The sequence below is a fragment of the Ptiloglossa arizonensis genome, chromosome 11 (genome assembly GCF_051014685.1).
Source record: "Ptiloglossa arizonensis isolate GNS036 chromosome 11, iyPtiAriz1_principal, whole genome shotgun sequence".
Taxonomy (NCBI): Eukaryota; Metazoa; Arthropoda; class Insecta; order Hymenoptera; family Colletidae; genus Ptiloglossa; species Ptiloglossa arizonensis.
The window spans coordinates 3651153-3677919 of NC_135058.1; the positions used below are offsets into that span (position 1 = coordinate 3651153).

General features: G+C 40.8%; 3 protein-coding genes across 3 annotated transcripts; all 3 read right to left on the minus strand.

The window, feature by feature from the left end:
• Positions 1-14045: 14045 nt before the first annotated feature.
• On the minus strand, positions 14046-14834 carry LOC143152871 (defensin-1-like). The gene is made up of 3 exons (XM_076323454.1): positions 14737-14834; positions 14475-14642; positions 14046-14172 (listed from the first exon to the last, which is right to left on the minus strand). The coding sequence occupies exons 1-2, from the start codon at positions 14813-14815 to the stop codon at positions 14476-14478; spliced, it is 246 nt and encodes an 81-aa protein (XP_076179569.1). The 5' UTR covers positions 14816-14834; the 3' UTR covers positions 14046-14172; position 14475.
• A 6453-nt stretch (positions 14835-21287) lies between these two features.
• On the minus strand, positions 21288-23285 carry LOC143152905 (defensin-1-like). The gene is made up of 3 exons (XM_076323505.1): positions 23007-23285; positions 22196-22385; positions 21288-21486 (listed from the first exon to the last, which is right to left on the minus strand). Exons 1-3 carry the CDS (start codon positions 23074-23076, stop codon positions 21441-21443), a joined length of 306 nt encoding a protein of 101 aa, XP_076179620.1. The 5' UTR covers positions 23077-23285; the 3' UTR covers positions 21288-21440.
• Positions 23286-24182: 897 nt separating this feature from the next.
• On the minus strand, positions 24183-25870 carry LOC143152848 (defensin-1-like). The gene is made up of 3 exons (XM_076323408.1): positions 25079-25870; positions 24789-24954; positions 24183-24395 (listed from the first exon to the last, which is right to left on the minus strand). Exons 1-3 carry the CDS (start codon positions 25155-25157, stop codon positions 24386-24388), a joined length of 255 nt encoding a protein of 84 aa, XP_076179523.1. The 5' UTR covers positions 25158-25870; the 3' UTR covers positions 24183-24385.
• Between the last annotated feature and the right edge of the window lie 897 nt (positions 25871-26767).

The following is a 26767-nucleotide window of genomic DNA, read 5'->3' on the forward strand; positions in this document are numbered from 1 at the left end:
CATCGAGAAAAAGAGTTCCTTCTATCGAGGAGGAAAGTTTCTTTCCTCGAGAAGGAGAATTCCTTTCATCGAGAAGGAGAGTTCCTTTCATCGAAGAGGAGAATTCCTTTCATCGAGAAGGAGAGTTTCTTATCAAGTGGGAGAGTTCCTCGTATCGAGGAGACGAACCGATCGAAGTTTCCCTCCGCCTTTAACGCCCCGATTTCGCGTAATCGGTGTCTGGACGCAAACAGGAAAACACGAGCGCGAATATGGCAAAGACGCGCCTCGACTGCGGGATTCCAGCCCATCGGGGAGAGAACGCACCGTCTCTGCTACGTGCCAGGAAACGCTAATACCTGAACAGCTGATTGATCGAACCGGCCCGCTATGATCCCCGCGTAATCGTTGTAAGCCAAATACGTAACGCAATACGCGTTACCGCAACCCCCCATACGGCCGGGAATGCGCCGTGGTAAGTAGCAACGGGACAAAGATTATCGCGGAGCAACGTTTGTCGGCTCCCAATGGTCGATGACCATAGAGATTCCAGTCACGATTTGCGTAACCATTCACGCGTTCAAACAATACCCACCCGTCCCTCTAGAGTTACATACGATCCTTTTAAGGTTCCCTCGCTTTTCCGTAATTGACACTGAAATCGAACATTGTTCAGCGGGGAATTAAAACGTTCCCGGAACATGGACGGGCAACTTTCTCGATTATTTTTTTGCTCGAGAAACACCGAGTACAACGACCGAAAATGACTATTTCAGGTACCGGCCACTCGTCGAAAAAGAAACACGCATCCGTAGATCGCGAAGAATCGAGTAAGACGATATCGCTCATCTTTTCTCCTCCCTTCTTTCTCCAGAAAAGAACAAGCTACTTTTAAAACCATTGTCGGAGTACCAGTGGGGAAAGAAAAATGTTTAAACACGCATCCGTGCGTCCCGAAGAATCGCTGAAACGATATTACTCATCTTTTTCCATTCTTCTTTCTCTCTCGTCGTATAAAGAATAACTCGTGCTACTTCTGGTACCATTTTTGGTCGTCGAGAGTGACAAATTTAAAGGAAACGCTCATCTTTCTACGTAACGGAGAAATTTCGCGCGACTTTTCTCGCTTCTTTTCTCTTTTCTATCGCGTTACCTCTAAATTCTAACCGAGGAGATCGTAAAGGGGAAAAAAAATGAGAAAACGTCGAAAGAAATATATATACTCCAATCCGCGTAACGCGGGAAGATTCGCTATCGAATTTTGTTCATTTATTGCAACTTTCCTATCGCGCGTCGATTATCGTTCACCGATTCCAACAGAACTATCGATACGTTTCGCGTAAAAAATTCCCCGTCTTTGTCCCGAAAAGTATCAAGAACCATAATCGCGTAATTTTCGTTCGCGTTCACTTAACAAACGATAACGAGTTCCGTACCACGTGGGACCTAATTGACGCTCCAATGTCCCGTTTCTTCCGGGACAGAGATACGAAAGATTTTTCGCTTTCTCTCTCTCTCTCTTTCTCTCTCTTTCACTCGGTGATCTAATCTTTCAACGGTGGTAATTGTTTCAAAATTGGGACGCACTTTTCTTTCTTTCATTTCTTTTTCCAGATTCGAGATTAGACGACGCTACGTGCATGTTTAACGGCCGTAACACTAATCTGTAATCTTCGGGCGAGTAACGCGGTGATGATGAAATCTTTAACGAGCGAAGGTAAATCGTACGTCTCGAACCTAAAGGGGAGAGGAGAGAACAAAAGCGCCGCGAAGTACGTTTATTTTTAACCGTAGCTTGTTTATCAAAAGATTATCAACCGCGACGCGAAACGTCGTTACGTAATATAAGAAATCTACTTGTTCGAGAGCAAGGTACGGGTATTGCGTAAACGAAATGATCCAAAGACGCGAGGGAAACAATATTTATTGGCGTTATGTAAGGCGTGGTATTTATTATCCCCCCTCCCTTCCCATTTCGAGCTGTACCACATATTACAGGGTACCTTTCTTTATTAAGTAACGGTAGTTACCGACTCTTTTCTTCGTGTTACAAACCGACCGGTGTATTTCAGCGCATTTCAGCGTCTTTCGCCTGTTAACCCTTTCGCTCGTAACTTTTCCATTCTTCGAGATGAAAGATTCGATCTTCGTTACAGGGACGCGTCGAATTGTATCGCATTTTTTAACTCCGTGTTCGAATTTTTGCGTTACATTGTTCGACGGTTACGAGTCCTGCCGAATTTCACGCTAGAACTACCGGTAGATACCGATACGTTAACGTACACATTGCACGTAATTCAGAAAAAGCATTGGCTGTGTGAAAAAAGGAAATTTTGTAAAATTGATCGTACGCACCGAATAGAAAGAATCTCCGGAAAATGTGCTATGGAATTCGAAGTGGATTTTTTTTTTATAAAAGCAGTTAGAACCAGTTATTATATTTTTACCGGTCGGTGAATCCACTGTTAACATTTGGCGAACAAACGATCGAACGGCCTCTGGCTAGAGACTTTTCAAATATATTAATTTCTCCGTGGGAATAACGGAGCATAATCGACGCGATTGTGTAAGATAATTTATTAGAAACAATAGCTGCGAATTGGTGCAGAGAGAGAAACAATTTTATCGCGAATAAAGTGGCAAATTTGCGTTCGAAAATCGTATTTGTGTTTTACAATCCTTGTATTTGCATCGATAGGCATTAACTCTCCCGATCCGTGAAAAGAGAATGGCCGATGCATGCTCGATCGAGCCTTTCTTCCGACACGGCCCACCTTGCATTTCCTAATTTTCTTCAATGCTCGCAATTGCACCTTTGCAACGGACAAACCGCTATCTTGGTATTCACCTGGTCGTTATCACCTGGCTGATTACGCGAACACTTCCAGATGTGAAATCTTGCGCGATATTCGATCGAACGTCGATCAACCGTCCAAAGTAGACCGTTTTTATCGAAACGAAATTTTCAACGTTTTCGAATGCATCTTCTTCCTCTTCTTCTTCTTCTTCGACCGTCTCGATTCATTTTACCGATCGAACGTACAACCGTACAATTTTTCCACGAGAGTGTAAACCACGGTACGCATTTAATTAGCGTAATTAGCGTATCGATTGCAACGATTTGCAACGTAATTAGTAGACAGACGTTCGAATGCAGAAAAAGCGCGAAAAAAAAAAAGGTTGAAATCGTTTCCCGTTTTTTCTCGAACAAACGAACTTCGCCGTGTTTAAATTCGAGCGAAGGAATTAATATTGTTTTATGCGCGGTGTATCGTTACTTATGGAAGCCACCTCGGCGCTCGATCTGGGACACAAAAACAATGAAAAAGGTTCAGGTACGGACGTTTTCGTGCTCCAGTAGCGTGCAGTTGTTTACCTTCGTTTCGCAGGAAGTGGTCGAACTGGCACCGACTACAACCCCGCGGACATCGTCTTGCACAGTTTCGCAATCTTTCGAATATTTGCAGTATCGTTGGCTCGCAATATGTTATTACCGGTACATAAAGGTAATGGTCGGTGGTCGAACACGTCCTCGTTACGTACATCGGAAAGTTCGAAAAGATTATCCGACATCGATGCGATTACACGTCGAGATTTAAAGTCGAGACCAGCATCCGTACGATACATCGTTCATCGGAGTAGCTTGCAAAATAATCGTAGAAGCTAACACCCCGAGTGATTCACTCGCGACGATGTTATTGCGATTCGTGTAATCGATCGGCACGAAGCATTTTTTATCTTCGTCGTCGAGAACCTCGTTCGAACGAAAATTGTCGAAACGAGTTTGAAATTCGATAACGGCGATCGCTTTCTGTGAAGAAAAAAAAGAACGGAAACGAACAAAACACCCGAGTTGAGTGGAAAGGAGATTATCGAGAAGTATTTTTTATAAAAATGCTAGAAATGCTTCAGGGGAAACTGAAGCGTAAGGATTAACGAGAGTAACTTGAAAACGGGGTGAGTTTCCACGTTGCTGTTTTAGGATAGAAGAAAAAGCAACTTTTAAATCATTTTCCATATCTTTCACCGTGCTAAGGATATTCCATGAGAAAGAAAAGTCTGCCTTTTTCTCGGGGAATGGTTTCAGCCCCTCGAGTCGTACTACGAGCACCGACGAAAAATGGATTTATGCGAACTACTTACCCGCAATGTTCTCAAATTTTCCGAATTTTCTTGTCCGTAAACTTCCTTCGTTGTATAATTTTCGGAGCATCTATTCTTTTTTTTTTTTTTTATTCGAAATAGACAATACTTTATTCGTATTAACCTTATACGTAGAATTTTCACGTTCGTCGCGCGCGTGCTTATCGCCTAAAGGGTACAGTATTTTATTGTTATTTAGATGGGTTTAAAGATTAAAAGAGAACACGCATACGTTGCCCGTTTATTCTCTTTAAACATCTATGCTCCAGCAAGGTTTTACCAAGTCCAACTGTACTTTTCATCCTCGTAGGTATCTGTCCGGTTTTGGGTCATCTGACCCCATAAATCGTATCTGCGTGACCGCTAATAAATTTTGCACCGTTCTCGAATTTTCTAACAGGTCCATCGGGACCTTCAGAAATGCAATTTATAGGTTGCTCGAATTGTAAATTTCATTCTCAATGGGTACACAATTTTTATCGCCCGATAATTAGAAATTTCTTATCTTGTTTGTTGTTTACCTATTCCTAAGATTCCAAGTGTTATATTTTTGTCGCGTAACAATTTTAACAGGCATTATCCGTACAAACTAAACGAATACGTATTGGAATTCTCGAATACCAAGAAATTCGACGAGTATCTACTCCCGAACCCCGTTTTCAAGTAAGACTTATCTGTACAAACGTAAATACATATTCGAACACTCTCGAAAATGGAAAAATTCGACGAGTATCTAATCCCAAACCCCGTTTTCAAGTAACATTTATCTGTACAAACGTAAATAAATATTTGAGCACTCTCGAAAACGGAAAAATTCGATAAATATCTAGTCCTGAATCCCATTTTTTAACGATGTATATAAACATAAATAAATAAATATTCAAACACTCTCGAAAACGGAAAAATTCGACAAATATCTAGTCCCGAACCCCATTTTCGAATCATGTATATAAACATAAATAAATAAATATTCAAACACTCTCGAAAACGGAAAGATTCGACAAATATCTAGTCCCGAACCCCATTTTCGAATGATATATGTAAACATAAATAAATAAATATTCAAACGCTCTCGAAAACGGAAAAATTCGACGAGTATCTAGTCCCGAAACCCGTTTTCAAGTAAGATTTATCTGTACAAACTGAAATAAACATTCGAAGACTCTTGTAAACAAAGAAGCGCAACGACTACTCGGTCCCGAACCGCATTTCCAAGTGTGACTCATCCGTAGAAACGTAAATAAATAAGTATAAAAATACTCTGAAACGGAAAAATTCAACTAGCCCCGGTTTCGTTTGTCTGGCAGATGTTATCGGATTCGGCGCGTTGAAGATTCTATCGCGTACGAAGGGTTTGCAAACTTCTTGGAACAAGCTCGAAGAAGTTTATCGAAGCCCACGGTATCGGAGCGAGGCTTGAACACCAACGTAAAGGTGGATTCGCGAGCGTGTCCATGGAACGAGTGACCGGTTTGGAAATAATGCGAGCGCGGGAGTACAGGTCGGTTCGGTTGGTACGCGAATTAACGCTCAGGAAATCGGATTACGTCGTGACCCACAGCACCGGCTGTCTACTAACTCTTGCATTAGCCTCCCTTCGAGCAAATTGCGTTTATCCTGGGGCGAGCAGGACGATCGGGAGTACTCTGCCCCGGGGTAAATTGCTAATTCGCGAGTCGCAGAAACAACGCGGTCGTACGGTGAGCTGTCGGACGGTGGGGAATGGGAGGGGTCAGCGGGGAGGGAAAACGCGGGATTTCGGCCCGTCGAAGCTGACCCTCGAACAATGCAACGGTTCCCCGTGGTGCCGGTGAGAAAAGTTGCGAACATCGTCGAAATTGTCCCGCGCGAACCAACACTGGAAAAACAATTATCATTCTCCCGACTTACGACCTCAGGAATAGAGCAACGTCCGAGCTCGGACGATCACGGTGTACGACCATCGAACGATTGTTTTTTTTTTTCTTTTTTATCAAAATTTCGGAACAATATCGCGCAGGAAAAAGTATTTACATTGTAAATGTTTACGGCAACACAATCGTGCCTTCGGTACAATTGTTCGGATAATTGCACATCTCATAATCGGTGTACGAGCGCGACTATCGAGCGATTTTTCCGTTACGAAACGGAAATGAGCGATGTCGCTTCTGTAGAGGGAAATATTTATGTTGTAAACATTTCGAGAGCACCTCTGATGAAATTGTTCGTTTCAAGGTGTAAGGTAACGCGTACAGAGTTACGATAAAAATCGTCCAGCCCAGAGAACCGTGTCTTATTTAATAAATTTTATATTTTTTCTAACTCGTTACCAGTGCGACAGATAAGATCCGACTCTGATACACGAGACTCGGAGTCTATCGCGTCTTGGTCGTTGATCGACGTTGGCTCCAATTCGTTAGAAGACGGTTTAATATTAAAACTAATCGTATCTAGCGAGAGAGTTCAGTGCTTATCTGGATGTACGATACATCAAATGTCGCGAGATCGATAGAATCGAGGAAAATTCGAAGTTAGGGCGCGTGCCTAGTCGTGAATGGAAGTATCGAGAATACATTCACAGTAGAACTTTGACGATTACGGGCAAAAGGTGGCCCTATCGAGATAACTGAACCGATAAGAGCAATCTGAACACTTAGACAACGTATTCGCATTATCGGTGGTCCGTGCTCGGCCTCTCGTGCGACGGTAATTTTCTATCGACGATCCGCGTCGATGTATTTCATCGATTTCTAAACGACTGTGTCTGCCGGGGCGCGAAAATAATTTCGAAAGACCGACGACTTGGAAAAACGATTCGTTAGCGGTACAGTCGTAAACCGATCGACTCGTGCCAGGCGTTTGGCACGTTTGGTGGAATCGGAGCCAGAGCATATATCCCAATTACTGTCGTTTTATACTTACCTTGTAACTTCGTTCAATTATTTTAAGAGTTCTTTAGCCCAAAACTCATCCCAGCTCGAAGCATAACGTCTCGCGTAACAGAAATAAGACGAATAGTAAAATAATTACCTCAGCTTCGTAATTCCCATAATATCTAGTTAGTTGCGTTTTTATTCTCGAACGACACGTTCGCCTCCTAATTCCACCTGTGACTTTTCAACTCGTAGAACAACGGTCAACTTTTCGCGCGTGAACAATGCACGTGCTCGATTTAGCCAATAGCGACGATGTATCCGCATGGGGGCGTAGCAGTCGCGTCACAAGTGACGCGAGTGGACGAATTCTCTCTCGTCACCTGTATCGTGAACACCAACTTCGGTGCAAAGTTACGCGCGCAAGTATCGAGGTTGCGTTGTCGAACTTCCTCCGTAACTGGAAATCGCTACTCCGAAAGAAAACGGCGGGTGTAAATACGAAGCCGTACTTCGATATTTCGAACAAGCTGTTCAGTGATCCACGATTCGCTTTCGCTCGTTGAACGTTCGCTCGTAGATCCACGCGTCCTTGGCGAATTGGTCTCGTTCGCGGATACACAATGGTAAAAATAATTACATCCCTCGAGGGAAGGTTAAATCGTCTGTTGGCACGCTAAACAGATAATCGCGCTTAATTGAGCGATTGATCAACTCGCGCTAGCGTATTCCCTGGCAGATGCGTGACGGGTAATCGTTTACGATCGTTTCACCATCGATTACGAACCGATGGACCTCGTGAACCACTACGACCGTACCGGTGACAGCGTTACAGGTATACACGTGGAGAAAAAATCGTAACGCGGATCGTTTTGCATCGAATCGTTCGAGGGAAAGTCGAGCTCATCGAAGGCTACAACGTTCGACGAGGACCGAAACGAACGGGGAGGATCTCCGTGCGATCGTCGCTCTCTCCCACGAGTTGTTATTATTATTATAAGCCGCCTTGCGTAACGCACACCGAAGTCGTCTCGCGAAAAAAGCGAGACGACACGAGCAATTGCCCGTTATTCGACATCCGAGGACCCGACGGTCGAACCGCACGACGCCTCGGGCTATTTTCAGGCATGTGGAACCACCTGAGCCGAAAACAGGTCCACACACGTGCAACGCCAACCCGAAAACTCCACTTGAGACACTTAAAGGGGCTCCCGCTCCAGAACGCTAAATACAAACGGTTCTTCGCGAATTTTATTTTACCGATACACCACCGATAACAACGTCTTCAAACTTTCCACGCGTATTCGCGCGTGTTTCAAGAGTGCGTGTATTTTTTTCCAGCCCGGTACATCCATTCATCAAAGAAATACGTTGTCCGAAGTGCAACGCGAGCCCAAAAACTCCACTCGAGACGCTTAAAGGGGTCTTCTACGCCGGAACGCTAAATACAAGTACTTCTTTCTGAATTTTTTACCGAGACACTACCGACAATAGCTTTTTCAAACTTCGCGGACTTATTCGCAGGCGTTTCAAGAACGCATACATTTTTCTTCGTAACGGTACATTTATTTATTTAAGAAATACATCGCCCGAAGCGCAACACGCGCCGAAAACTCCACTCGAGACGCTTTAGGGAAGTTTACTCCGGTACGCTAAATATAGCCACTCCTTTGTGAATTTTTTACCAAAACATTACCGATAGTAGCTTTCTCAGACTCGGCACACTTATTCGTACGCATTTCACGGAGGTGTACATTTTTTTTCATAACGGTATATTTGTTTATTTAAGAAATACCTTGTCCGATGTGCATCGCGTACCGAGAACTCCACTCGAGACGCTTCAAGGTAGTCTTCCACTTCGAAACGCTGACTGTAGATACTTCTTTCTGAATCTTTTACCAAAATACCACGGATAATAGTGTTTCTAGACTTTGCACACTTATTCCTAGATACTTGAATGAAGATCAAAGACAATATTACGTTTGTTAAAAATTCTATCTTTTTCTTTCCTAACCTCGAGACCGAAAGTTAAATTCGAAGATCGTTGGTGTTCCTGGTGCAGGTCCGTTGTCGTTCGAGCTTTTGTAGCTGGTTGTTTCGAGAATTGTCCAATTGAATGTTGCGCACGTGCAGTCACAGAAGCACGTGGAGACATCTCTTCGTCGACGATCGAAGATTCTGGCTGCGTAACGCGCTCATCCCGAACGAAACCGCGTAGTTTTACCGCACGATCGCACGGGATTGCGTAGAATCGCGACTGTTATAAATTAAATGCAAAATTTCATTGGGGATTTGTTGTTCTCCGCAGTGCGCAATTTCGGCTCGCACCTGGGTTTTTTTTCCCCCGGCCGCACGGCAATATATTTCGACACACGTGTGTACGTGCGTACGTGTCGTTGGCACGCGGAACAACGCGAGCTCTATTAGTCGTGGTAGCCACGTTTATTCAACGATTCGGAAAAATCGAATCTTCCTTCGATACGAATGTTTTACCGCTGTCTGTTCGTTCTCGTAGATAAACGGTACCCTTGAAACGACGTTTCCGAAAAATAGAAATGAAAAAATAGTAACGAAACGCGAGTCTACGAACGAATTACAAACGGGTGGGTGTACGTCGATGGTAGAAGCACAGAATTCGAGAAAAATTGTCATTGTTGCGAAAATTAACCAGGTGGAAACCGTGCTTATTACAGCACCTCGAAAATCGATGTATTATCTTTTTTTCTTTCCTTTTTTATCGTTTTGTAAACTGCCGGATATAGACAAGCGGAAAATACCTTTTTCGACGACGTGTCCCATGGAATCAAAACTGGTTGAAATAACAATATTTGTCGAGTAGAACGTGCGAGTAACGCGATAAAAAAATAAAACGATGTTCCAAAAATTGAAAGAAATTTGAACAATGTTTTGCGAGAGCACGGACATCGCACTGATTCCCAACGTTCCGTTCCATCGATCACAGTCACCCTCAAATTGCAACATAACCTTCTAAGGATATCTTTTACACTCTTCTATAATTTGCCACAATACTCCGTATCTCCTGAAGAATCACGAAACCTAATCGTTCGTTTCGATCGTAAAACACGAAATTCAGAATTCCTGTTAATTTAAAAGAACTTCAAGTTATAAACCCTGAAGCGTTCTTTGGTCCCTTCGTTGTATTTTCTAGTTAAACACGAGGGTTCCATGCACTCGGGACATTCCTCGCCCAAATACCACGGAGCGTAGTAAACTGCTGCAAAAGAACACCTTAAGATTAATTCACCATACAGATTTATCTAATAAAATTAAATTATTAGCCCAAGCGATACGTTACATTTCCACGATTAAAGGGACTCTTGCACTGTGTGCAATGTTTTCTCAATCCACACACTTTGTACTAAAGCTAAAAACACGATTTCCATTTCTCATCCAAATACGACGGAGCATAGTACACTTGTGCAAAAGAACACCTTAAGATTAATTCACGATAAAGATTTATCCAACAAAATGAAATTACTGGCCCACGATTAAAGAAACCTGTGCGTATCGTTTTCTCGATCCACTCACTGTATACCAAAGCTAAAAACACGAGTTCCAATTCTGACCCAAATACCACGGAGCGTATTACACTCGAACGGAAGAACGCTTTAGGGTTAATTCACGATAGAGGGGAATCGGGTGGCGGTGGATCAAAATTCATTCGTTATCTTTTGACCCCCAAGTGGGCAGCAACTTGATTTCCCCTTAGAACGGAAAAGCGGTGCCCCCGCGACGAGAACCCGCTTAGCCGTCGACAATTTGACGCGAGACAAACGTTTCGAGCCGGGGCCGGTCGACGTGGCTATTTGCAATTCAGCGCGGGTATCCGGTATACCCCGTATTATAGTTGAAGAGGCCGAAATGCCAGCGCGGAATACCCGGAGGAAATAATTTTCAACGAGCGCGCGCGCACCGGGAGGGGGGGGGGGGGGAGAACCTGGAGAACGAACAAAGATGAAAAGCCTCGGCCACGAATATGACTGACATCAGAAGGGGGCGGGGGAGTGACTGGGTAGGGCTGAACGAGGGTGAGGGGAGGACTATATCCTGGCGATCTACATGAACGAAAAGTGGTGAAAAAAAGGATAGAGGAAAAGAGAGTGGACCGTGGTAAGCGGATGGATGAAAGAATAGAGGAAACGAGAGGAAGAGCCCGCACCCCGTGCGGGGATAGCAAAAGAGGAATGGAGCGGGAAGGGAGAAACCAAGGGGAGAGAGAAGAGACCAGAGAGAGAGAGAAGAGATGAGAAGGCACGAGGTGCTTTAGAGAGCAGAGTCCAATTTTTAATGAAAGCGCGGAAAGAACCATAAGTGCATATAGTGGCCGCATTTGTCCGCTCCTGAAGAGCCCTTCGTGCATAAGAGTCCTGCAGGACTATCGTGCTCGGTGAGTCCGATCCGGTTATAGCTCCGGCTGTATCAAGGAGCGATAGGGTAGGGGAAAAAGATTCCAATAATTGCTGGTCGAAAAATATCGACAGTAAACTCTTCTCTCACTCTCTCACTCTCTCTCTCTCTCTCTCTCTCTCTCTCTCTCTCTCTCTCTCTCTCTCTCTCTCTCTCTCTCTCTCTCTCTCTCTCTCTCTCTCTCTCTCTCTCTCTCTCTCTCTCTCTCTCTCTCTCCTTTAATTGGATACCGACGCACAAGGCATATTGGTTTTCCAGTCGTGGTTCTCTGTGCCTCGTGCTCTTTCACCTATCTCCGTCTCGGTCTTATTCGTGCGCTGGTTCGTGATCTTTCACTCCTCCGCTTTTCGTCGATTCTTTTCGCCCGAAATCACCGAGTTTTCTTTTTTGCCATCACTCATATTCCGAGTGACCCCCCCCCCCTCCCCCTATCGAAAAGAAAAAGAGGCGCTTCGCGTCGTAACCAGCGGAGGTTTACGAATTTTTCGAACCAATTTACCAACGATCCTGATCGATAAGCTCGCTCCGATAGACCACGGAATTGAGTTATTTTTCGTAAAGAGAGATGAAGGCTGAAAGATCGTGCTAACGGTAGGTGCAACGAAGAATACTCTTTTCTTTTTTTATTTCAAGTCACGAACTCATCTCACAGTATCTTTGTGCGAATATACGTATTTCGTCTCTTCCAGAGAAACTTTCTTCGTGGAATTTTTTGAAGAATCGTTCACAACTCCTTTAATTGTTTCGTCATTGCTCAACGTATCGAGAAACCTGAAACACTCGTAGATTCAATGACGTCTAATTGTTCAGATTCTCCGCAATGTTTACATTCGCTAATGTAAAAACTAAACTAGGATATTACTGCATTGAAATCCTTAACGTTCGACCGAGATTATAATTTAATCAAAGCTGAAAGAAGAAGAATGCTACAGTACGTTGCAATTTATCGGCAGAAAGATTAAACATTCGACGGTTACACGGAGCTTGTTGATAACTTTACGAGATTCTAATATCCCTTGATCTTCTTCCCAACGTGTAGTTTCATGCATTCTACACATAGTTTCGATTATTTGAAAATTACTAATTTTCGACTTCTACTCTTTCTCGACTCGCCGACTCGATTAAATATCTGATCTGTGGTTTTGGTTTCGGTTCATTTTGTGTCAGTTTTACGTATTGAGAAACTGTGCCTCGAAGAGTTGAAAGTTACCATCTCGCTACCTTACATCGACGTGGATTGAAGTGAAAGAAGTTACGTACTTGCGACAAATGCAGTTATCGTCGTCGCAGTAACCATCGTCCCAACCCTTCCGTCTGCATTGCATGGTGCAGTAGCTAAATCCCGAAATGATGATTATTACAGTAGGATTACAGATCATATTTTTGTGTCTATCGCGACGCCAATACGGAAATGGCGCATTCTGGTACGCTGAAATTTACACAACGATTTCATACATTTCTGTCAGTTGTACAATGGGGAGCTGGAAATATGTCACCTGGCAGGAATTTGTCTGGTTCACCACGTGGTTGTACATTCCTTTTAATCCAGATGACACTTTTCCCGCTCTCCGTAGGATATACTGTGCGAAGCTGAGAAGTTGACATCTGACAAAAATTTCGAATCGTATTGGGTCGGATGATCTGCGATCGAGCAAACATTTTCTCGACGTTCCCCTTTGACACATTATACTTGTGGCGGCGCTACCCACGCTTGCCACCAGAGGGAAACTCACCACCAACCGTTTCTCGCAAGTTCCCGTACGTGCTCCGATCGCTATATATACGACCTCTTACCGATCTTCCAATGTCCCGGCGTATAAGGAAGGGCCTTACTGACGAGTCCACTAGCAGGCCCGGGATGAAACGCTTCTCCCCACTCCTATTTATTTTCCGTTTTCTTTCCTCACATACATTCTCAAATTTGGAGCCGGCAAATACTTAATCCAACTGATATTCTTTCAATTGCCCATAGTATGTACTGTACTGAGCGGAGAATTTGTCATCTAGCAAAAACTGCGAACCATATTGTACGATCGATCGGATTGACTAAAATTGCTCGATTCTGTTCACGTTCTCTTCACTCAGGGTACTTCGTTCTCTGCGAGCTGAAATCTTTCCAGCTCGCGATAGAGAACGTAGAGCGCGACGGAAAGTTAACAAGAAAAATTCTGAATTGTCGAACATTTAAAAGAATTAGCGATAAGTCGATCAATTGAATAAAAGTTTCACTTACAAATGTGGGTAGCCATAGTTTAGCGGTTGCAACTATGAGGAGAAAAGCAACAAGGACGTGCATCTTGGCCGCCATCTTGATGTTCCTTGACGTTGTACGGAGAAGAAACTGATAATTGATCGAAATTACGAGCAGTTTATATGCAAAATTTCTCGCAGATACGATTTCGAAGTAAAAGTAATTTTGAAATGTTCGAGAACCATTGTACAGTTAGCAAAGTGGATTAATCGAACAACGGTGTATTGCGTGGGATAGTTATTCATTGGTTTTGGACCAAGGATGTATAATTTTGAAACATATTTTCTATGCAGTTAATTTATTTTAAACTTAAATTTACACACAGCATAATCGTTGTTTGCATGAACATTAATTAAGATGAATTCCAATGATTCGAGTTCCAAAAGTAATTTCGGCGAAGAAGTATCGTGTCTTTGAAGCGTTTTTCACAGAAAATTCCTTCATCGAATCGCGGAGTGGGTACACGCGATGAGTCGAATTGAAACGGAACTCCGATCCACGTGCTCGTCGATGGTGATTCTGAAAGAAGAAGACAATCGCAACGTGTTACAATTTATGAATACAAAGCGATTCGCATTCATGAATCACTCTGTACAGTTGAAACGAGAAAAAGTCGATCGACTGCATCGACTGTGATACAACTGTAACGATTCTTCGAATTGTAACTCAAATGGGAGACTAGGCGTATCTCCCTGTGCGGAACACGTGCAACGACATATAAAAGACACGGTATCTGAACGCCTATGTGCGTTCAACGCACACGTTTGACAGTTCCGAACGCGAGTATCCGTTAAGAGGGTTAAATTTGAAAAGACACGTACCTTAGTAGCAGACGCAGGTGCCAGCCTTGCAGTGACCACCTGGTTTACCCAGCATGACACAGTGAATGGCGCAAGCGTAGTCTCCTCGGACAAGGCCACATGTAGCTCCTCTTTCTTCGACGGAATTATCTTGAGGTGGAACCACTTCGAGGGGTTGGAATTCACCTTCTGTTAAACAATATATAAAATTCAGGTTTCCAGTTACAAGAAATTCGACAATATTCCGTTCAACACAGTTGGAACTTTTAACGAGTATACCGACCTTGAGCTACTTCTTTTGGGGCAGCCATGACAGCGGCAACAGCCACCAACAGGAAGGCGAACAAAGCGAAGAATTTCATGTTGATTTGTATAAGTTGGAGTTTGGTCACTCTGAGACTTGTATACTGACTGGCCAACGGTCTTACAAGGTTTATATACGAACCGTTGTATGATAATTAACACTTCAAAAAAGTTCCGGAACACGTGTGCTGTTCATCTTCGATAAGTATCTGAATTACGATTTTTATCGTATCTGATCTATTACGCGCATCGATAATTCACATTATCTTCGCATCCGTATATCGTTTCTTGGATCTGCACCGTTCATTTTTTCAAAGCTCGATCGTGCGGTTTTACACGTGCCTCTAGAATTTCTTCGCCTCCGAAGAAGTTGCATTCGTCACGATGGCTGAGTTCAATCGAGTTCGTTCGACATCGTTTCAGCGAATCTGTAATACGCGCGATACTCGCAAAATTATCGAACACCGAAATTTTGTCGTAAGTTTCGAACGCGATACGATTATTTCTCGCGTCTCTCGTTGTTGTAACATTCGTTCACTTTCGTCTACGTCCTTTACTTTCTTTTCTTCTTTTCGTATCTTACAACCAATTCCTCTGTACGTTTACCGATGTTTCTATTCTGTGAGAAATATATTATTATTACTTTATTATTTGCAACGCAGATATATCTCGTAGTTTCGAATCGACTGAGTGGATAGTCTCTATAGTCGGGACAAAATCGACTGTCCCCGCTCGAGGCTACTCTCCCGACTGTGAATTATACAGGAGAGAAGCTAAACGGTCTGGTGGGGATAGTTAGTCAATGGCCTTTGGAGAACCGTTTATTCTGACCGACTGTAATTTCAAAAGGCGAGATTAACGGCGTTCGAATCCGTTACCGTGTAAGCGTACTCCTTTTTCACAAATTTGTTCTCTTGGTACGATATATCGCGCATTAACGATATATTATCGGTATTTGTCATTATCACGGTAATTCGTTAAACACCGTTATTTATTGTTAATTGCAAAAGTAACATTGCATCGATAACAACGTATTAACATTCTAAAAATTTAAGAATTACATATTACCGTAACAAACAGATATGTATCGATTCCTTTAAACCGCGATAAGAACAATTTGTCCTACATCGGAACGATTAAATCGTCAACGGATATTTCTAAAATATTATCGAAATTGAGATTGATATCGTAATCGCCTCAGATAAAAGGAATAGACAAACAAGCGACAGATCTAGAAATTGCGATTAAGATAAGTTCAAAATACCGTTGAAAACAATAAGAGTATCGACGAACTTATCTTATCGATAAATACAAACTCAAAATTCGAAGGGAGTGAAGCGTTCACAACGAAATAATACGTATATCGATTTATCTCGGCACTATATTTGTTCCTTTGTTGTACAAGATTACTTATTTAGAAAAACAGTTCCTCTCGGTATTAGCCATTTGTACGAGTAAACAGCAGACAAATAATCGTTTTCTTTCGAATCGATAAATTCCTTCCTTTCTTCGAACAAACCGCGTTGTAATAATCTTTTTCGAGACACTTATTACGTACGAAATTAGGCTGAATAATTAGAGACACCTAATTCGTATACAAAAAGAGTGTCGTTGGTTGCATCCCCGTTAAACGAGATGAATGTCAACGAATTGGGACCCAAAGTAATTTCGGTGAACACGAATCCGATATTGCGCGATAACAAGAGCATATTTTAAGGTATTTCGATGTTCTACAGAAATGGACACGGAAATGAAAAATCGAAATCTTGTATCACCCCCAGTTTTCGAAAAACACAAATTTTTATAAAAACCCAGTATTTTCGTAAAAAATGAGATATTACGTGAAAACTAAAAACTTTAGAAAATTATAATTGGTCCTCGAAAATAGAGGAGAGTTTCTCGAATATAGTGATATATAATTTATTAATTGATTTGGCCCTAAATGGTTATAAATTAACTTCAAAGTTTCAAGAAGTGTCGATGTGTATAGTTTTTCTGCACTATTTCTGTATATCTTCGATCAATTCTTTACCCAGGACGAAAACTCTACCTAGGATATGATTCTGTAGATATTTTCGAAGAAGAAACTGCTCGGCAGAAGTCTCAGAACGACTTACATTTCGAGCAAGTCGAGAAAACATTCGTCGCATGTTTGCAGCCATCTGCTCCGTTAAATAATGTTTGACTTTTTTTTAATACTTCAGGGTTATGCCCTTTTATCTCATATATAATTCCGCGGTTACCGATCACCAAACTATGTTATACTTCTTAATCAATTTCAATCAACAGAAATTTCATTAATATTGTGGTACCGGACTTTCCGAACCCAATTGGGCCTGCTTCGAGCGCAGGCTTAGAAGAGATAGCGCGTGCGAACAGACTTGCGTTAAAGCAAACACTTGGCGCCGATCTGTTCGCTAGGTTTCTTGGAAGGCACGAGTGTCCCTTTACAGAGGATCTTGCAAGACGACCGAGCGTGGGAATGTACGAGGACGAAAGGAAATACATGTGGTTTGGAAAAAATGAAGTGTGTTTGGAAAAGACGAACGATTAGGATGGACGAACGTGACCGAATGTCTGAAGTGAAAGGGACTGAGGATTAGAATGAAAGAGAATGAATGCACGGGGCTATATAGGGTGCGAGAGGAACGTTTTGAAAAGAGTATGGCACAGTATGTTGTAGTATGTCGTAGTATGTCGTAGTATGTCGTAGTATGTCGTAGTACGTCGTATTATGTCGTGGTATGACACAGTATGTCGTAGTATGTCGTAGTATGTCGTAGTATGTCGTAGTATGTCGTAGTACGACGTAGTATGTCGTAGTACGTCGTATTATGTCGTGGTATGACACAGTATGTCGTAATATGTCGTAGTATGTCATAGTACGTCGTAGTATATCGTGGTATGACACAGTATGTCGTAGTATGTCGTGGTATGACACAGTATGTCGTAGTATGTCGTAGTATGTCGAAGTATGTCACAGTAAGAAAAAAGAGTGTGTAACAGTATGTATGGGTAAAAAGACGTAACAAGACAGGACAGTTGAAAAGACGCACTAAAACGAGAGACTTGTAAAAAACGTAAGCGACGAAGACGATAAAGACGCGTGCCGAGGGCATCAAGACGATAAGCTTAGTTTTATACATAGTCGATCTATCTTTAGTGAAAAGAGAAACTAATTGCCAATACCACGTCTAATACTGATAACACTGTAACATATAATACACATAATATACATAAATATATACCAACACACCGCACGGGTATAACAATTTTTTGGAGGCTCGTACGGGGATCAACAATATTTATAATATTCTAAATTCGCATCCAATTAGCTCGGTACTACCCGCGACCAAGAATGATTGTTCGTCGCGAGTAATACCGATTACCAGGTCTCATCACGTGGAGGTTGCTGCGAGCGGAGACTCGGAGAGGGATAGATGGAATTGAAGTTCCTTCGATCTCCTCGTTTAGTTCTGCCGAGCAATTACATTATGGAAAAAATGAGGCAAAATTGAGAAAGACGCGACACGAACCGTGGAGTTGGTCCTACTAGCTCGATCCCGTTTCCCCTTAGTGGGCCCGATTCAAGAAGAAATGCGCGACGCCTTCACTCCTCTCCTGGAGGAGTGGCCTGTTTCTCCCAACTCCGCGTCAGGAGCACACGCTCAGCGTGGATCTGGAAGGATCACGAAGAGAGGCTCTTATCTTGGAGGCTTCCGCAGGGACCGGCATGGATACCTGCCCCTGTGTTCGCAACACGTTCTCTCTAGAAGCGGGCGCACCGGAAGAGACGGCAACTGACCGTTCGGATCACCTACACGGCCGGTCATTTGCTTATGCAACAAGCAGTGGTGACCGGGCTGAGGAACGAGGAAGCGAGCAAAAATAAGCTAAAGATTGGATAATTGCTTGGCAGATCACAGATATTTGTACATGGTGGCCTTGAAACTAACTTAGTCTAAGCTTAACTAAAAATCCCACGGCGGTTGCGACGAGAGAGTCCTCTTCGTTCTTCGTTCTCCAATGTGTCTACCTAAGAGAAACCTAAGTCAAGTTACGATAGAAAATAGAAATGTAGTTGGTTAATGATTAAGTACAGTTAAAAAAGATAAACATGGAAAAACAAGTACAAATTGAAAAGCGGAGAACAAATAAAATAAATTAAACAAAGAAGAAACTGCAACAAAAACGAAAGGATTAAGAGAGTGGTCGCCAGTACTGACCACCGCCTATCAACGATCAGTACGGTTACCAAGAGGACATCACATAAAATGGAGAAATCGGTCTACTTCGGAGGCTCCCCATGGAATGAAATTTTCGGCAACCGGGGACTCTTCACATACCCATCTCAAGGTGACTTACCGTTACTTCGGTTGTCTTTGTTCGATCTAACCGTATATTTCAACAAATTGATGGCTTTTAAACCATTATTTGTACTATAATATTGTTCACAATTGTTTAAATTATGGTCCTATGACAGTCGTTAATAATAATGATAAACAAACATCAAATTATTGCGAAATCTGTGAAGGCGAACGGTTTTAGTGTATGTTTGTTCCTCTACGCGATTGTTACTAACATTTACGTATGTTCCGAATATTAATGCTTCAATATGCATCCTATTTATAGAATAGAAATCATTAATTAGTTTACAGATATTAATTTTGTACAGCAGAGTGAAGAGAGGTGAAGATTGAACAATTCAAATAGTAAAATGATATTGCACAGAGGAGGTAAGTAATTAAGAACATGAAAAAGAATTCATTTGGCAATAGTGCAAGCACACCGCGTGTTAACGTAAAAGACGTCGTGGCTGGTACATATATATATTTGTTTAGTCGGGTGAAGAGAGTTAAAGGTTGAAAGTACTTGATAATGATAAATGTAACCGAAGAATGATAGACTCCTTATTTCTTTTTCTTTTATTTCACATCGTCAACTCATCGCACAGTACCTCTCATATATGTATTATATTTCGTCTCTTCGAGAGAAACTTTCTCCGTGGATTATTTTAAAGAATATTTCATAACTCCTTTAATTATTTCATCGTTGCTTAACGAATCGAAAAATTTGAAACACTCGTGGATTCGAAAACTTCCAATACTCCGCAATGTTTACATTCCCCAATGTAAAAATTATATTAGGATCTAATTGAATTGTAATTAATACATGTACAAAGTAAGATTCATCTGTTATGTATGAAACTAATTGACATCTAATTTTTAATGTATATCATATCGTTTAATGGGCAAATATGAAATATTGTCGATAACAGTAACACAAATTAAAACTTAAAATCAGTTTACGTTTACCGTAAATTCGTATGTCTATCCATTCAAATTATTAAAGTATTTTCTTCCAAATATCTGTTGCGCTGCTACAGTAAAACTGCCAACACAAACCGCAAAACTGTTGTAAATTTTGTAAATTTCGACGAAGAAATTTTATACAATTATCGATCGTAATTACAAACAGAGAATTTCCACGAGTAAATTAATATGGCCCCTGGGATATGCTATTGGTTGTACGTTACGGTACAAAATACAACAGATAATCGTACAAACACCCATATGCTTCTCCAGCATTCATTCAATCTGGATTATCCGACGCAGATGCTACTTGCACTTACGTCGATATTGTTATCTATGCAAGTGACAAATACAGTATTTTTGAAATCTGGATTATCCGACGCAGTTGCTACTTGCACTTACGTCGATATTGTTATCTATGCAAGTGACAAATACAGTATTTTTGAAATCTTCCTTGGAACGATTCTGCGTAATGTACACAGATGTTAAGTACAATTAAAAACGAATACATTATTACATTTCATATTTTATGTTGTAGATATGAAACAAATGAAACAAGATTACGCGATTACAAACAGATTTTCCTTAAAAGTAGTGATCTCGTTTATTTTAAATTTAAATCCAACACAAAGTATATCGTTGTTTGCATCGATCATTAAATAAGATGAATTTCACAACTGTGCCTCGAAGAGTGAAAAGTTTCTCAATCTTACACCTCTCGCAATTAACCGATACATCAAGGTAGCTCGAAGTTGTGGATGTTACTTAGGGCCTTGCGACAAGTACATTATTATATTATAATTTATTATAATACAATCGACACGTTTACTTTGCGATAATACGTCATAATGTATGACCGTCGACACGTGATTATTGATAATACGTATCTTTCAATTTCCGGATATAATCGACGATCGATAAACACAGAGGACTCATCGTTTCTCGAAAAAAGAACGTTTATCTTTCCTTTCAAAATTTCACTTCCACTTTACAACGATTCGTATCACGGGCAAGGAATACAACGATGAATTTTCACCGTAACAACGCGTTAATTGTTTTCGGGACGTTCACACGTTACACATGGAATAAGTGTACATACATTTAGAAAAAAAATTTCCACGAAAATCGTGACTTTCTTTATTTTCAACTTAAACATAAGTAAAACATATCGTTGTTTACATCGACGATGAATAAGACGAATGCCAATGACTCTTGATCTGTGATACAGTTATCGAATAAGTACGTAACGTTACAAAAAGAAACGAAAGAGCGTTGCAGTTACATCGATGTTCTTCAAAAATCGTTATGGTCTTCGTTGCGTTGCATAGAAAATTTCATTCTCGGATTTCATTGTGCAGGCGGGTGGTTGAATTCAACCCAAATTCAACCCCTTGCCCAAGAGATCCTTCAAAACACTTCTGAAAGGAGAAGAATACCGTAATGCGCTGCAAGTTGTTGGCATAAAGATAAGTCATTCGGTGCGCGCACGTCAACGTGTCCAAAATTTCTCGAGATTCTAATATCTCCTATGGTATTGTGCAGAGGATAGATACGAATGAAATTTAATCTTCCGCGTGTCAAAAGCAGAAATACGCGGATCCTTAAAGAATATACTTTTCGAAATTGTAAACGGTGATTGATCGTGTTATTCTGTTTCTCGGTAAAGGAAAATAATTAAAATCAAAGACAGTGCACGATTAACCGCGTTAACACCGATCAATGGAAAATATAGTTGCACGTTCAACCGTAATCTTGATACGATAATTCTGCGACAGATTTAATTCGAGGAAGAAAAAAAGTAAATTTTCGAATTTCTTCGAGTACGGACAAAAGCTACGATCATACAAAATATTATAGTATACCGTATTTTCACCTTTACTAATTATCGAATGAGAGAAAATCGTATTCACCGATTACGATGACACACATTCGTGGCGTGCAACACCGGAATATTATTCACCTTTCGTTCATCGTTACGAACGAAACGTATGAAAAAATTCGTGAAACTGTTCCGCAAAGATTGCAATCAGCGCGAAATTTTGCAATTTAATGTGTCGAGTACTATTTCTCTCTAAAAAAGAATACGAAATGGAGAGACGAAGCTCTTAATTTGAAAAAGATACGTACTTGCGGCAAATGCAGATACCATTCTCGCAGCGACCACCGGGTTTACCCATTTTTAGACAGCTGACGGAGCAACCAGTGCTGTCTAAATTCAAAAGACCGTTCAACTGCAAGACATCCCAAGACGGTTTACTTTCTTTCGAATCACATTTGTCCGGTATTATCGTTTCATCGTCGTTACCCTCGTCGTCGTCTGCAATTTATACAACGATTCTTCACATTCTGTCCACTGTACACGATAATTGCAACTTTCGAACGATCGAAACACTTTCTGTCAATTTCTCAATCCCTCGGGTCTAAACTTCTCTCGTTGCCTTTAGATCCACTCGAGTACTCGGAACCACTACGAACCGAGTACTCGAATATTCTTACCGTTTCAATTTATTCGAGTTATACTTCGTGAGCTATACTTCGTATAGTGCCCACTCGAGGGACCGTGTACTCGACTCTATTCAATGAAACGTAGTTTTGCTCTACTCGGCGTTCCAGCTCTGGATCACGACGATTAAAATTATTATTCACCGACTATCTTTTGTATCAACTTTGAGAGTTTATTTGGCAATAATGTAAGTAAAGGTACGTATTTGGTTATTTCACGTTTCAATCCAGTGCGATGATCGATTCCACCTCGATACTAACCGAGATATCGTAATTGGTGTACACATCTCTTTAGCCGAGTAAAGAGAGTCAAAGATTGAATAATTCGAATTGTAAAGTAATACTCAATTTACGCGAGGGATAAATAATAAAAAGTGTGAAAGAAACGTTCGACAATTTACAATAATCCGATTGATTGGATTAAAGTTTCACTTACCGTAGGGTGCAGCCGTAACTGTGACCGCAGCTAGGAAGAAGAAAGCAGCAAGGAAGTAGATCTTCACCATCTCGGCGATCGTTGAAGCTTTTGTTCTACTTTGAAGATAAATGCAGAAGAAAATGATGATCGGTCAGAAAAACGAGCGGTTTATATACAAATGTCTCTCAGACGCTAACGCTCCTCTAAATCCTCGACAAATGTACATACAGCTGCAACTCTAGAAACATGTTTGTCCACCAATGACTTGAAACAAAGACACAGACTTAATCCTAGTGACACTCGCAACCAAAGAATAAATAATTACATTATTTTATATTCGACGAGTTCTCGTTTCAATTGAATATCAAATCACTGAACTCGTCGTGCAGAGCATATTTTACGTAGATATCTCATTTTTAATGTTCACTGTTATTCCGAACGCGAATGTATAATATTATCGACAATATCACTTTGTATTTACGGTACATTCGTATTTGTATCGATCGAAATTGTTTCAAGTATTATCTTGTATCGAAACAGTCCTTTTGCTACTGTTGGAAGTAACAATTATTGACGAACAAATTTTATGCGATTGCTTACGCGTTACGTGAGCTGAATTACAATTGAATTTTCAAAAGCAAAGAACACGACCCCTGACATACACAACTAATTCTTGTTCACGGTACGAAATACAACAATCGTGGAAATTGGTATGTATTCGTTATAAATTTTCCAACACAGATGCCATTTCCGCTTAGGTCGATATCGTTGTTCGAGTCAATGACGGTAGCTTTGAAACTATTTTTTACTAAATTTGTGCACTGCATACACACACGCGCGCGTATTTAATACTTCCGTTTAATATCGATGATCACTATCGTCAAATTTGGTCCGCACTGATCTTTAAAAAGATACGGATCGAACGTTTTGCATTTTAATGGTCCATAAAAAATAACGTATTTACGAAACCATGAATAATTTTAGCCACAATATTTGAATTGTATCATAGAAAACTAAAACGGTAATTCGTAGACGATAGAGACACTTGAAACATTTTTTCGTTCGACAAATAAGAATACTTAAATGAGAATAATTTCGTTGAATAATTCAATCAAGAAACTAACGATGTATTGACTTTTAGCTATTCGTTTGTTATAAATGGCTCAGGGATGTACATTTGGACACAAATTTTCTGTGCGAATAATAATCAAATATATTTGAAATTCAACCGTTTACAAAGTATAACGTTGGGTACATTAAGATTAAAATATTTCGGCAAACAATGGTCCATTGTTGTTACGATGACAGAAGCCTGTTTCTTTGCGTTTCCATGTTATGCAAGTATCGATGTCACTTATTTCCAAATTGGGCTAGAAATGATCGTTGAGTCTGGGTGTTCAAAATTTTCTGAAAGAAAAAGAATACCATTATGTTAAAGTTTACTCGTTCGATATTTGCGCGTAGCGTGACGATCATTTCTCGAGATTTCAATGGTAAGTAACTTTTACAATTAGAAACGCCACTTTCTCCGATCATGAGCAAAAATATAGTTAAAGTGAAAGAAAACCAATCCACCGTGTACAAAACAACGATATATACACGTGTACGTTCAATTGCAATCCGACATTTGTAATTCTTCGAATTGTTGTTCGAATAACAGCCTGTGCGGAACGCATGCATTGACGTACAAGAGCCATAGCTTACGAACGCCTATAGGCGTTTTACGCGCACACTGAACGACTCTTTATCGAATTCAAGTATACGCGACATCGAGCGAATTAAATTTAAGAAATTACATACTGGTAACAAATACAGGTTCCCGCTTTGTTGCAGTAACCACCGGGTTTTCCCAGGGTGTAACATTTGACAACGCAAGCACTCTCTCCCATACTGCAGGTAAATCCTCTTTCTTTGTCTTCCTCGAGAACCATTTCCTCAGGTTCGAATTGTGCCTTCGCCGAGTCGTCTAAGATACAGATTTTTCGAACAAAATGTTAGTTCGCGGTTCGTACAAAAATAAAACGATGTCTCGAAAACGATTCTTTTTCTATTTAGAGTTGTTACAATTTTTAAGAAACAGTTATACAAACCTTTCGCCACCTGGTCTGGAACAGCCATGGTAGCGGCGACAGCTACGAACAGGAAGGCGAAGATCACGTAGAAGTTCATGTTGATGTGTAGCTTTGAGAGTCTGGGTCACTCTAAAATTGCGTTGTGACTTTTCCACCGATTTTTACCGCTTATATACTGTCCACTAGGGTACAATAATCGAAATTCCACGAAAAATGGTGGTGCACACTTCTGGATAAGATTTGAAATCACGATTCTCTTCATATGCGTCATTATGTAAATATATGGCTACCTTGGTTAATCTATATTTGTAGATTTTATCGTTCGGTTCCTTAATCTACTGATATATATTATTAGAACTGGCTTACTGCGCTTAAGAATACTTCTAGAATTTTCGAGTCTTCTAGAATGTTTCCAATTAACGTGATCTCGGCGAATCTGAGAGAATAGATTCGTAAGAATGAACCTTTTATAAATAAAGAAAAATGATAAATTAATTCTGGAATCGATTAACATTTCTCAGGGAAACGTTCTTCGTACGTCTTCGTGTTGCAATACATGAACAAACGTTGCTGGAAACATCGTATTTTTCGTATCGAAGGAAACAGTCACTGATTAAATCGTATATTTGACGAATGAATAATTGTATTTACCGTATGTCCCATCTCGCGAGATTAACCGCGGAAAATCGTCCACAGGAATATAAAGAAACGTTTTCAAGGTTTCGAACACCTGTACCGCGCACACAAGTTGTAAAACATACAAGATACGCAATTTAAAGTAGGGTTGGCGACGTACCACTATGTTTTCTTCCATAGTAAAGCCGAGAATCTTCGACGTGGCGATATAATTTTCCCTAATCTCGATCTCTCGAACCTAATACTACATATTTCCATGAAACAAGATGATTGCTTTCAAATCGATGCAGACTCGTTTAGTTGAAAGTGACTGGGATGTTTTTAACGTGGCACAATGTGTTGTAGATTGTTCCAAACTGCGCGATTTTCGTCGAGAAATGATGCGACCTCTCCGTGTCCTACCATATATTTTCTGAAACGTAAAGTCCTTCGCGTGGTGCAACGTCTTTTAATTAGTAACGTATAGGTAGGTGTAGACGTGGTTCCACGTCCTTTCATAGAGTAACTATCGAAGCCTTCGATGTGGTATTCATTTGTCTTCGGAGAATCGTTAACTTCGATCGAAAAATTAACGGTTTGGATTTGCAAAGACGAGATTAATACTTGCAAATCCGTTTCTACTTAAGAGTAGATACTTCTCTTTGCTAATTTTTTGACCCTATACGATACATCGTGCTCCGACGTTTATCTGTATTTATTGTCACCGCAATGATTCGCTACATATTAATATATTCCCATTCCTAAAATTAAGAAAGTACCGCATACGGAAAAATCCATTCCCGAAACTGCAATGATAATAATTTTCATCAAGAGTTCACAATTTTTAACAGATAATCCTCGAGTAAATTCCAGAACGAAATCGTTATTGTAATCGTTATAGATAAGTGAAATAGGAAGACCAACGGTGTTTTTGCAATCGTGTTAAATTTTCAACACCGAGAAAAACAAAAAATGTATCATCGAAGTTATCTTATCGACCTACGCGTACCAAAAATCCGAGGGCAACAACATTGATAACGTTTATTACAAACAACCAATATTCTTCGAGATTATCTATCGATTCCCACAAAG

Coding starts and splice junctions, on each gene's coding strand:
- LOC143152871 (XM_076323454.1), bottom strand. CDS start 14,815: ATGAAATTCTTCGCTTTGTTCGCCTTCCTGTTGGTGGCTGTTGCCGCT. Junction 14,643..14,736: donor CCCAAAAGAAGTAGCTCAAG/GTCGGTATACTC, acceptor ATTGTTTAACAG/AAGGTGAATTCCAACCCCTC.
- LOC143152905 (XM_076323505.1), bottom strand. CDS start 23,076: ATGGTGAAGATCTACTTCCTTGCTGCTTTCTTCTTCCTAGCTGCGGTC. Junction 22,386..23,006: donor AGTTACGGCTGCACCCTACG/GTAAGTGAAACT, acceptor TATAAATTGCAG/ACGACGACGAGGGTAACGAC. Junction 21,487..22,195: donor GGTATCTGCATTTGCCGCAA/GTACGTATCTTT, acceptor TTCTCCTTTCAG/AAGTGTTTTGAAGGATCTCT.
- LOC143152848 (XM_076323408.1), bottom strand. CDS start 25,157: ATGAACTTCTACGTGATCTTCGCCTTCCTGTTCGTAGCTGTCGCCGCT. Junction 24,955..25,078: donor TCCAGACCAGGTGGCGAAAG/GTTTGTATAACT, acceptor TCTGTATCTTAG/ACGACTCGGCGAAGGCACAA.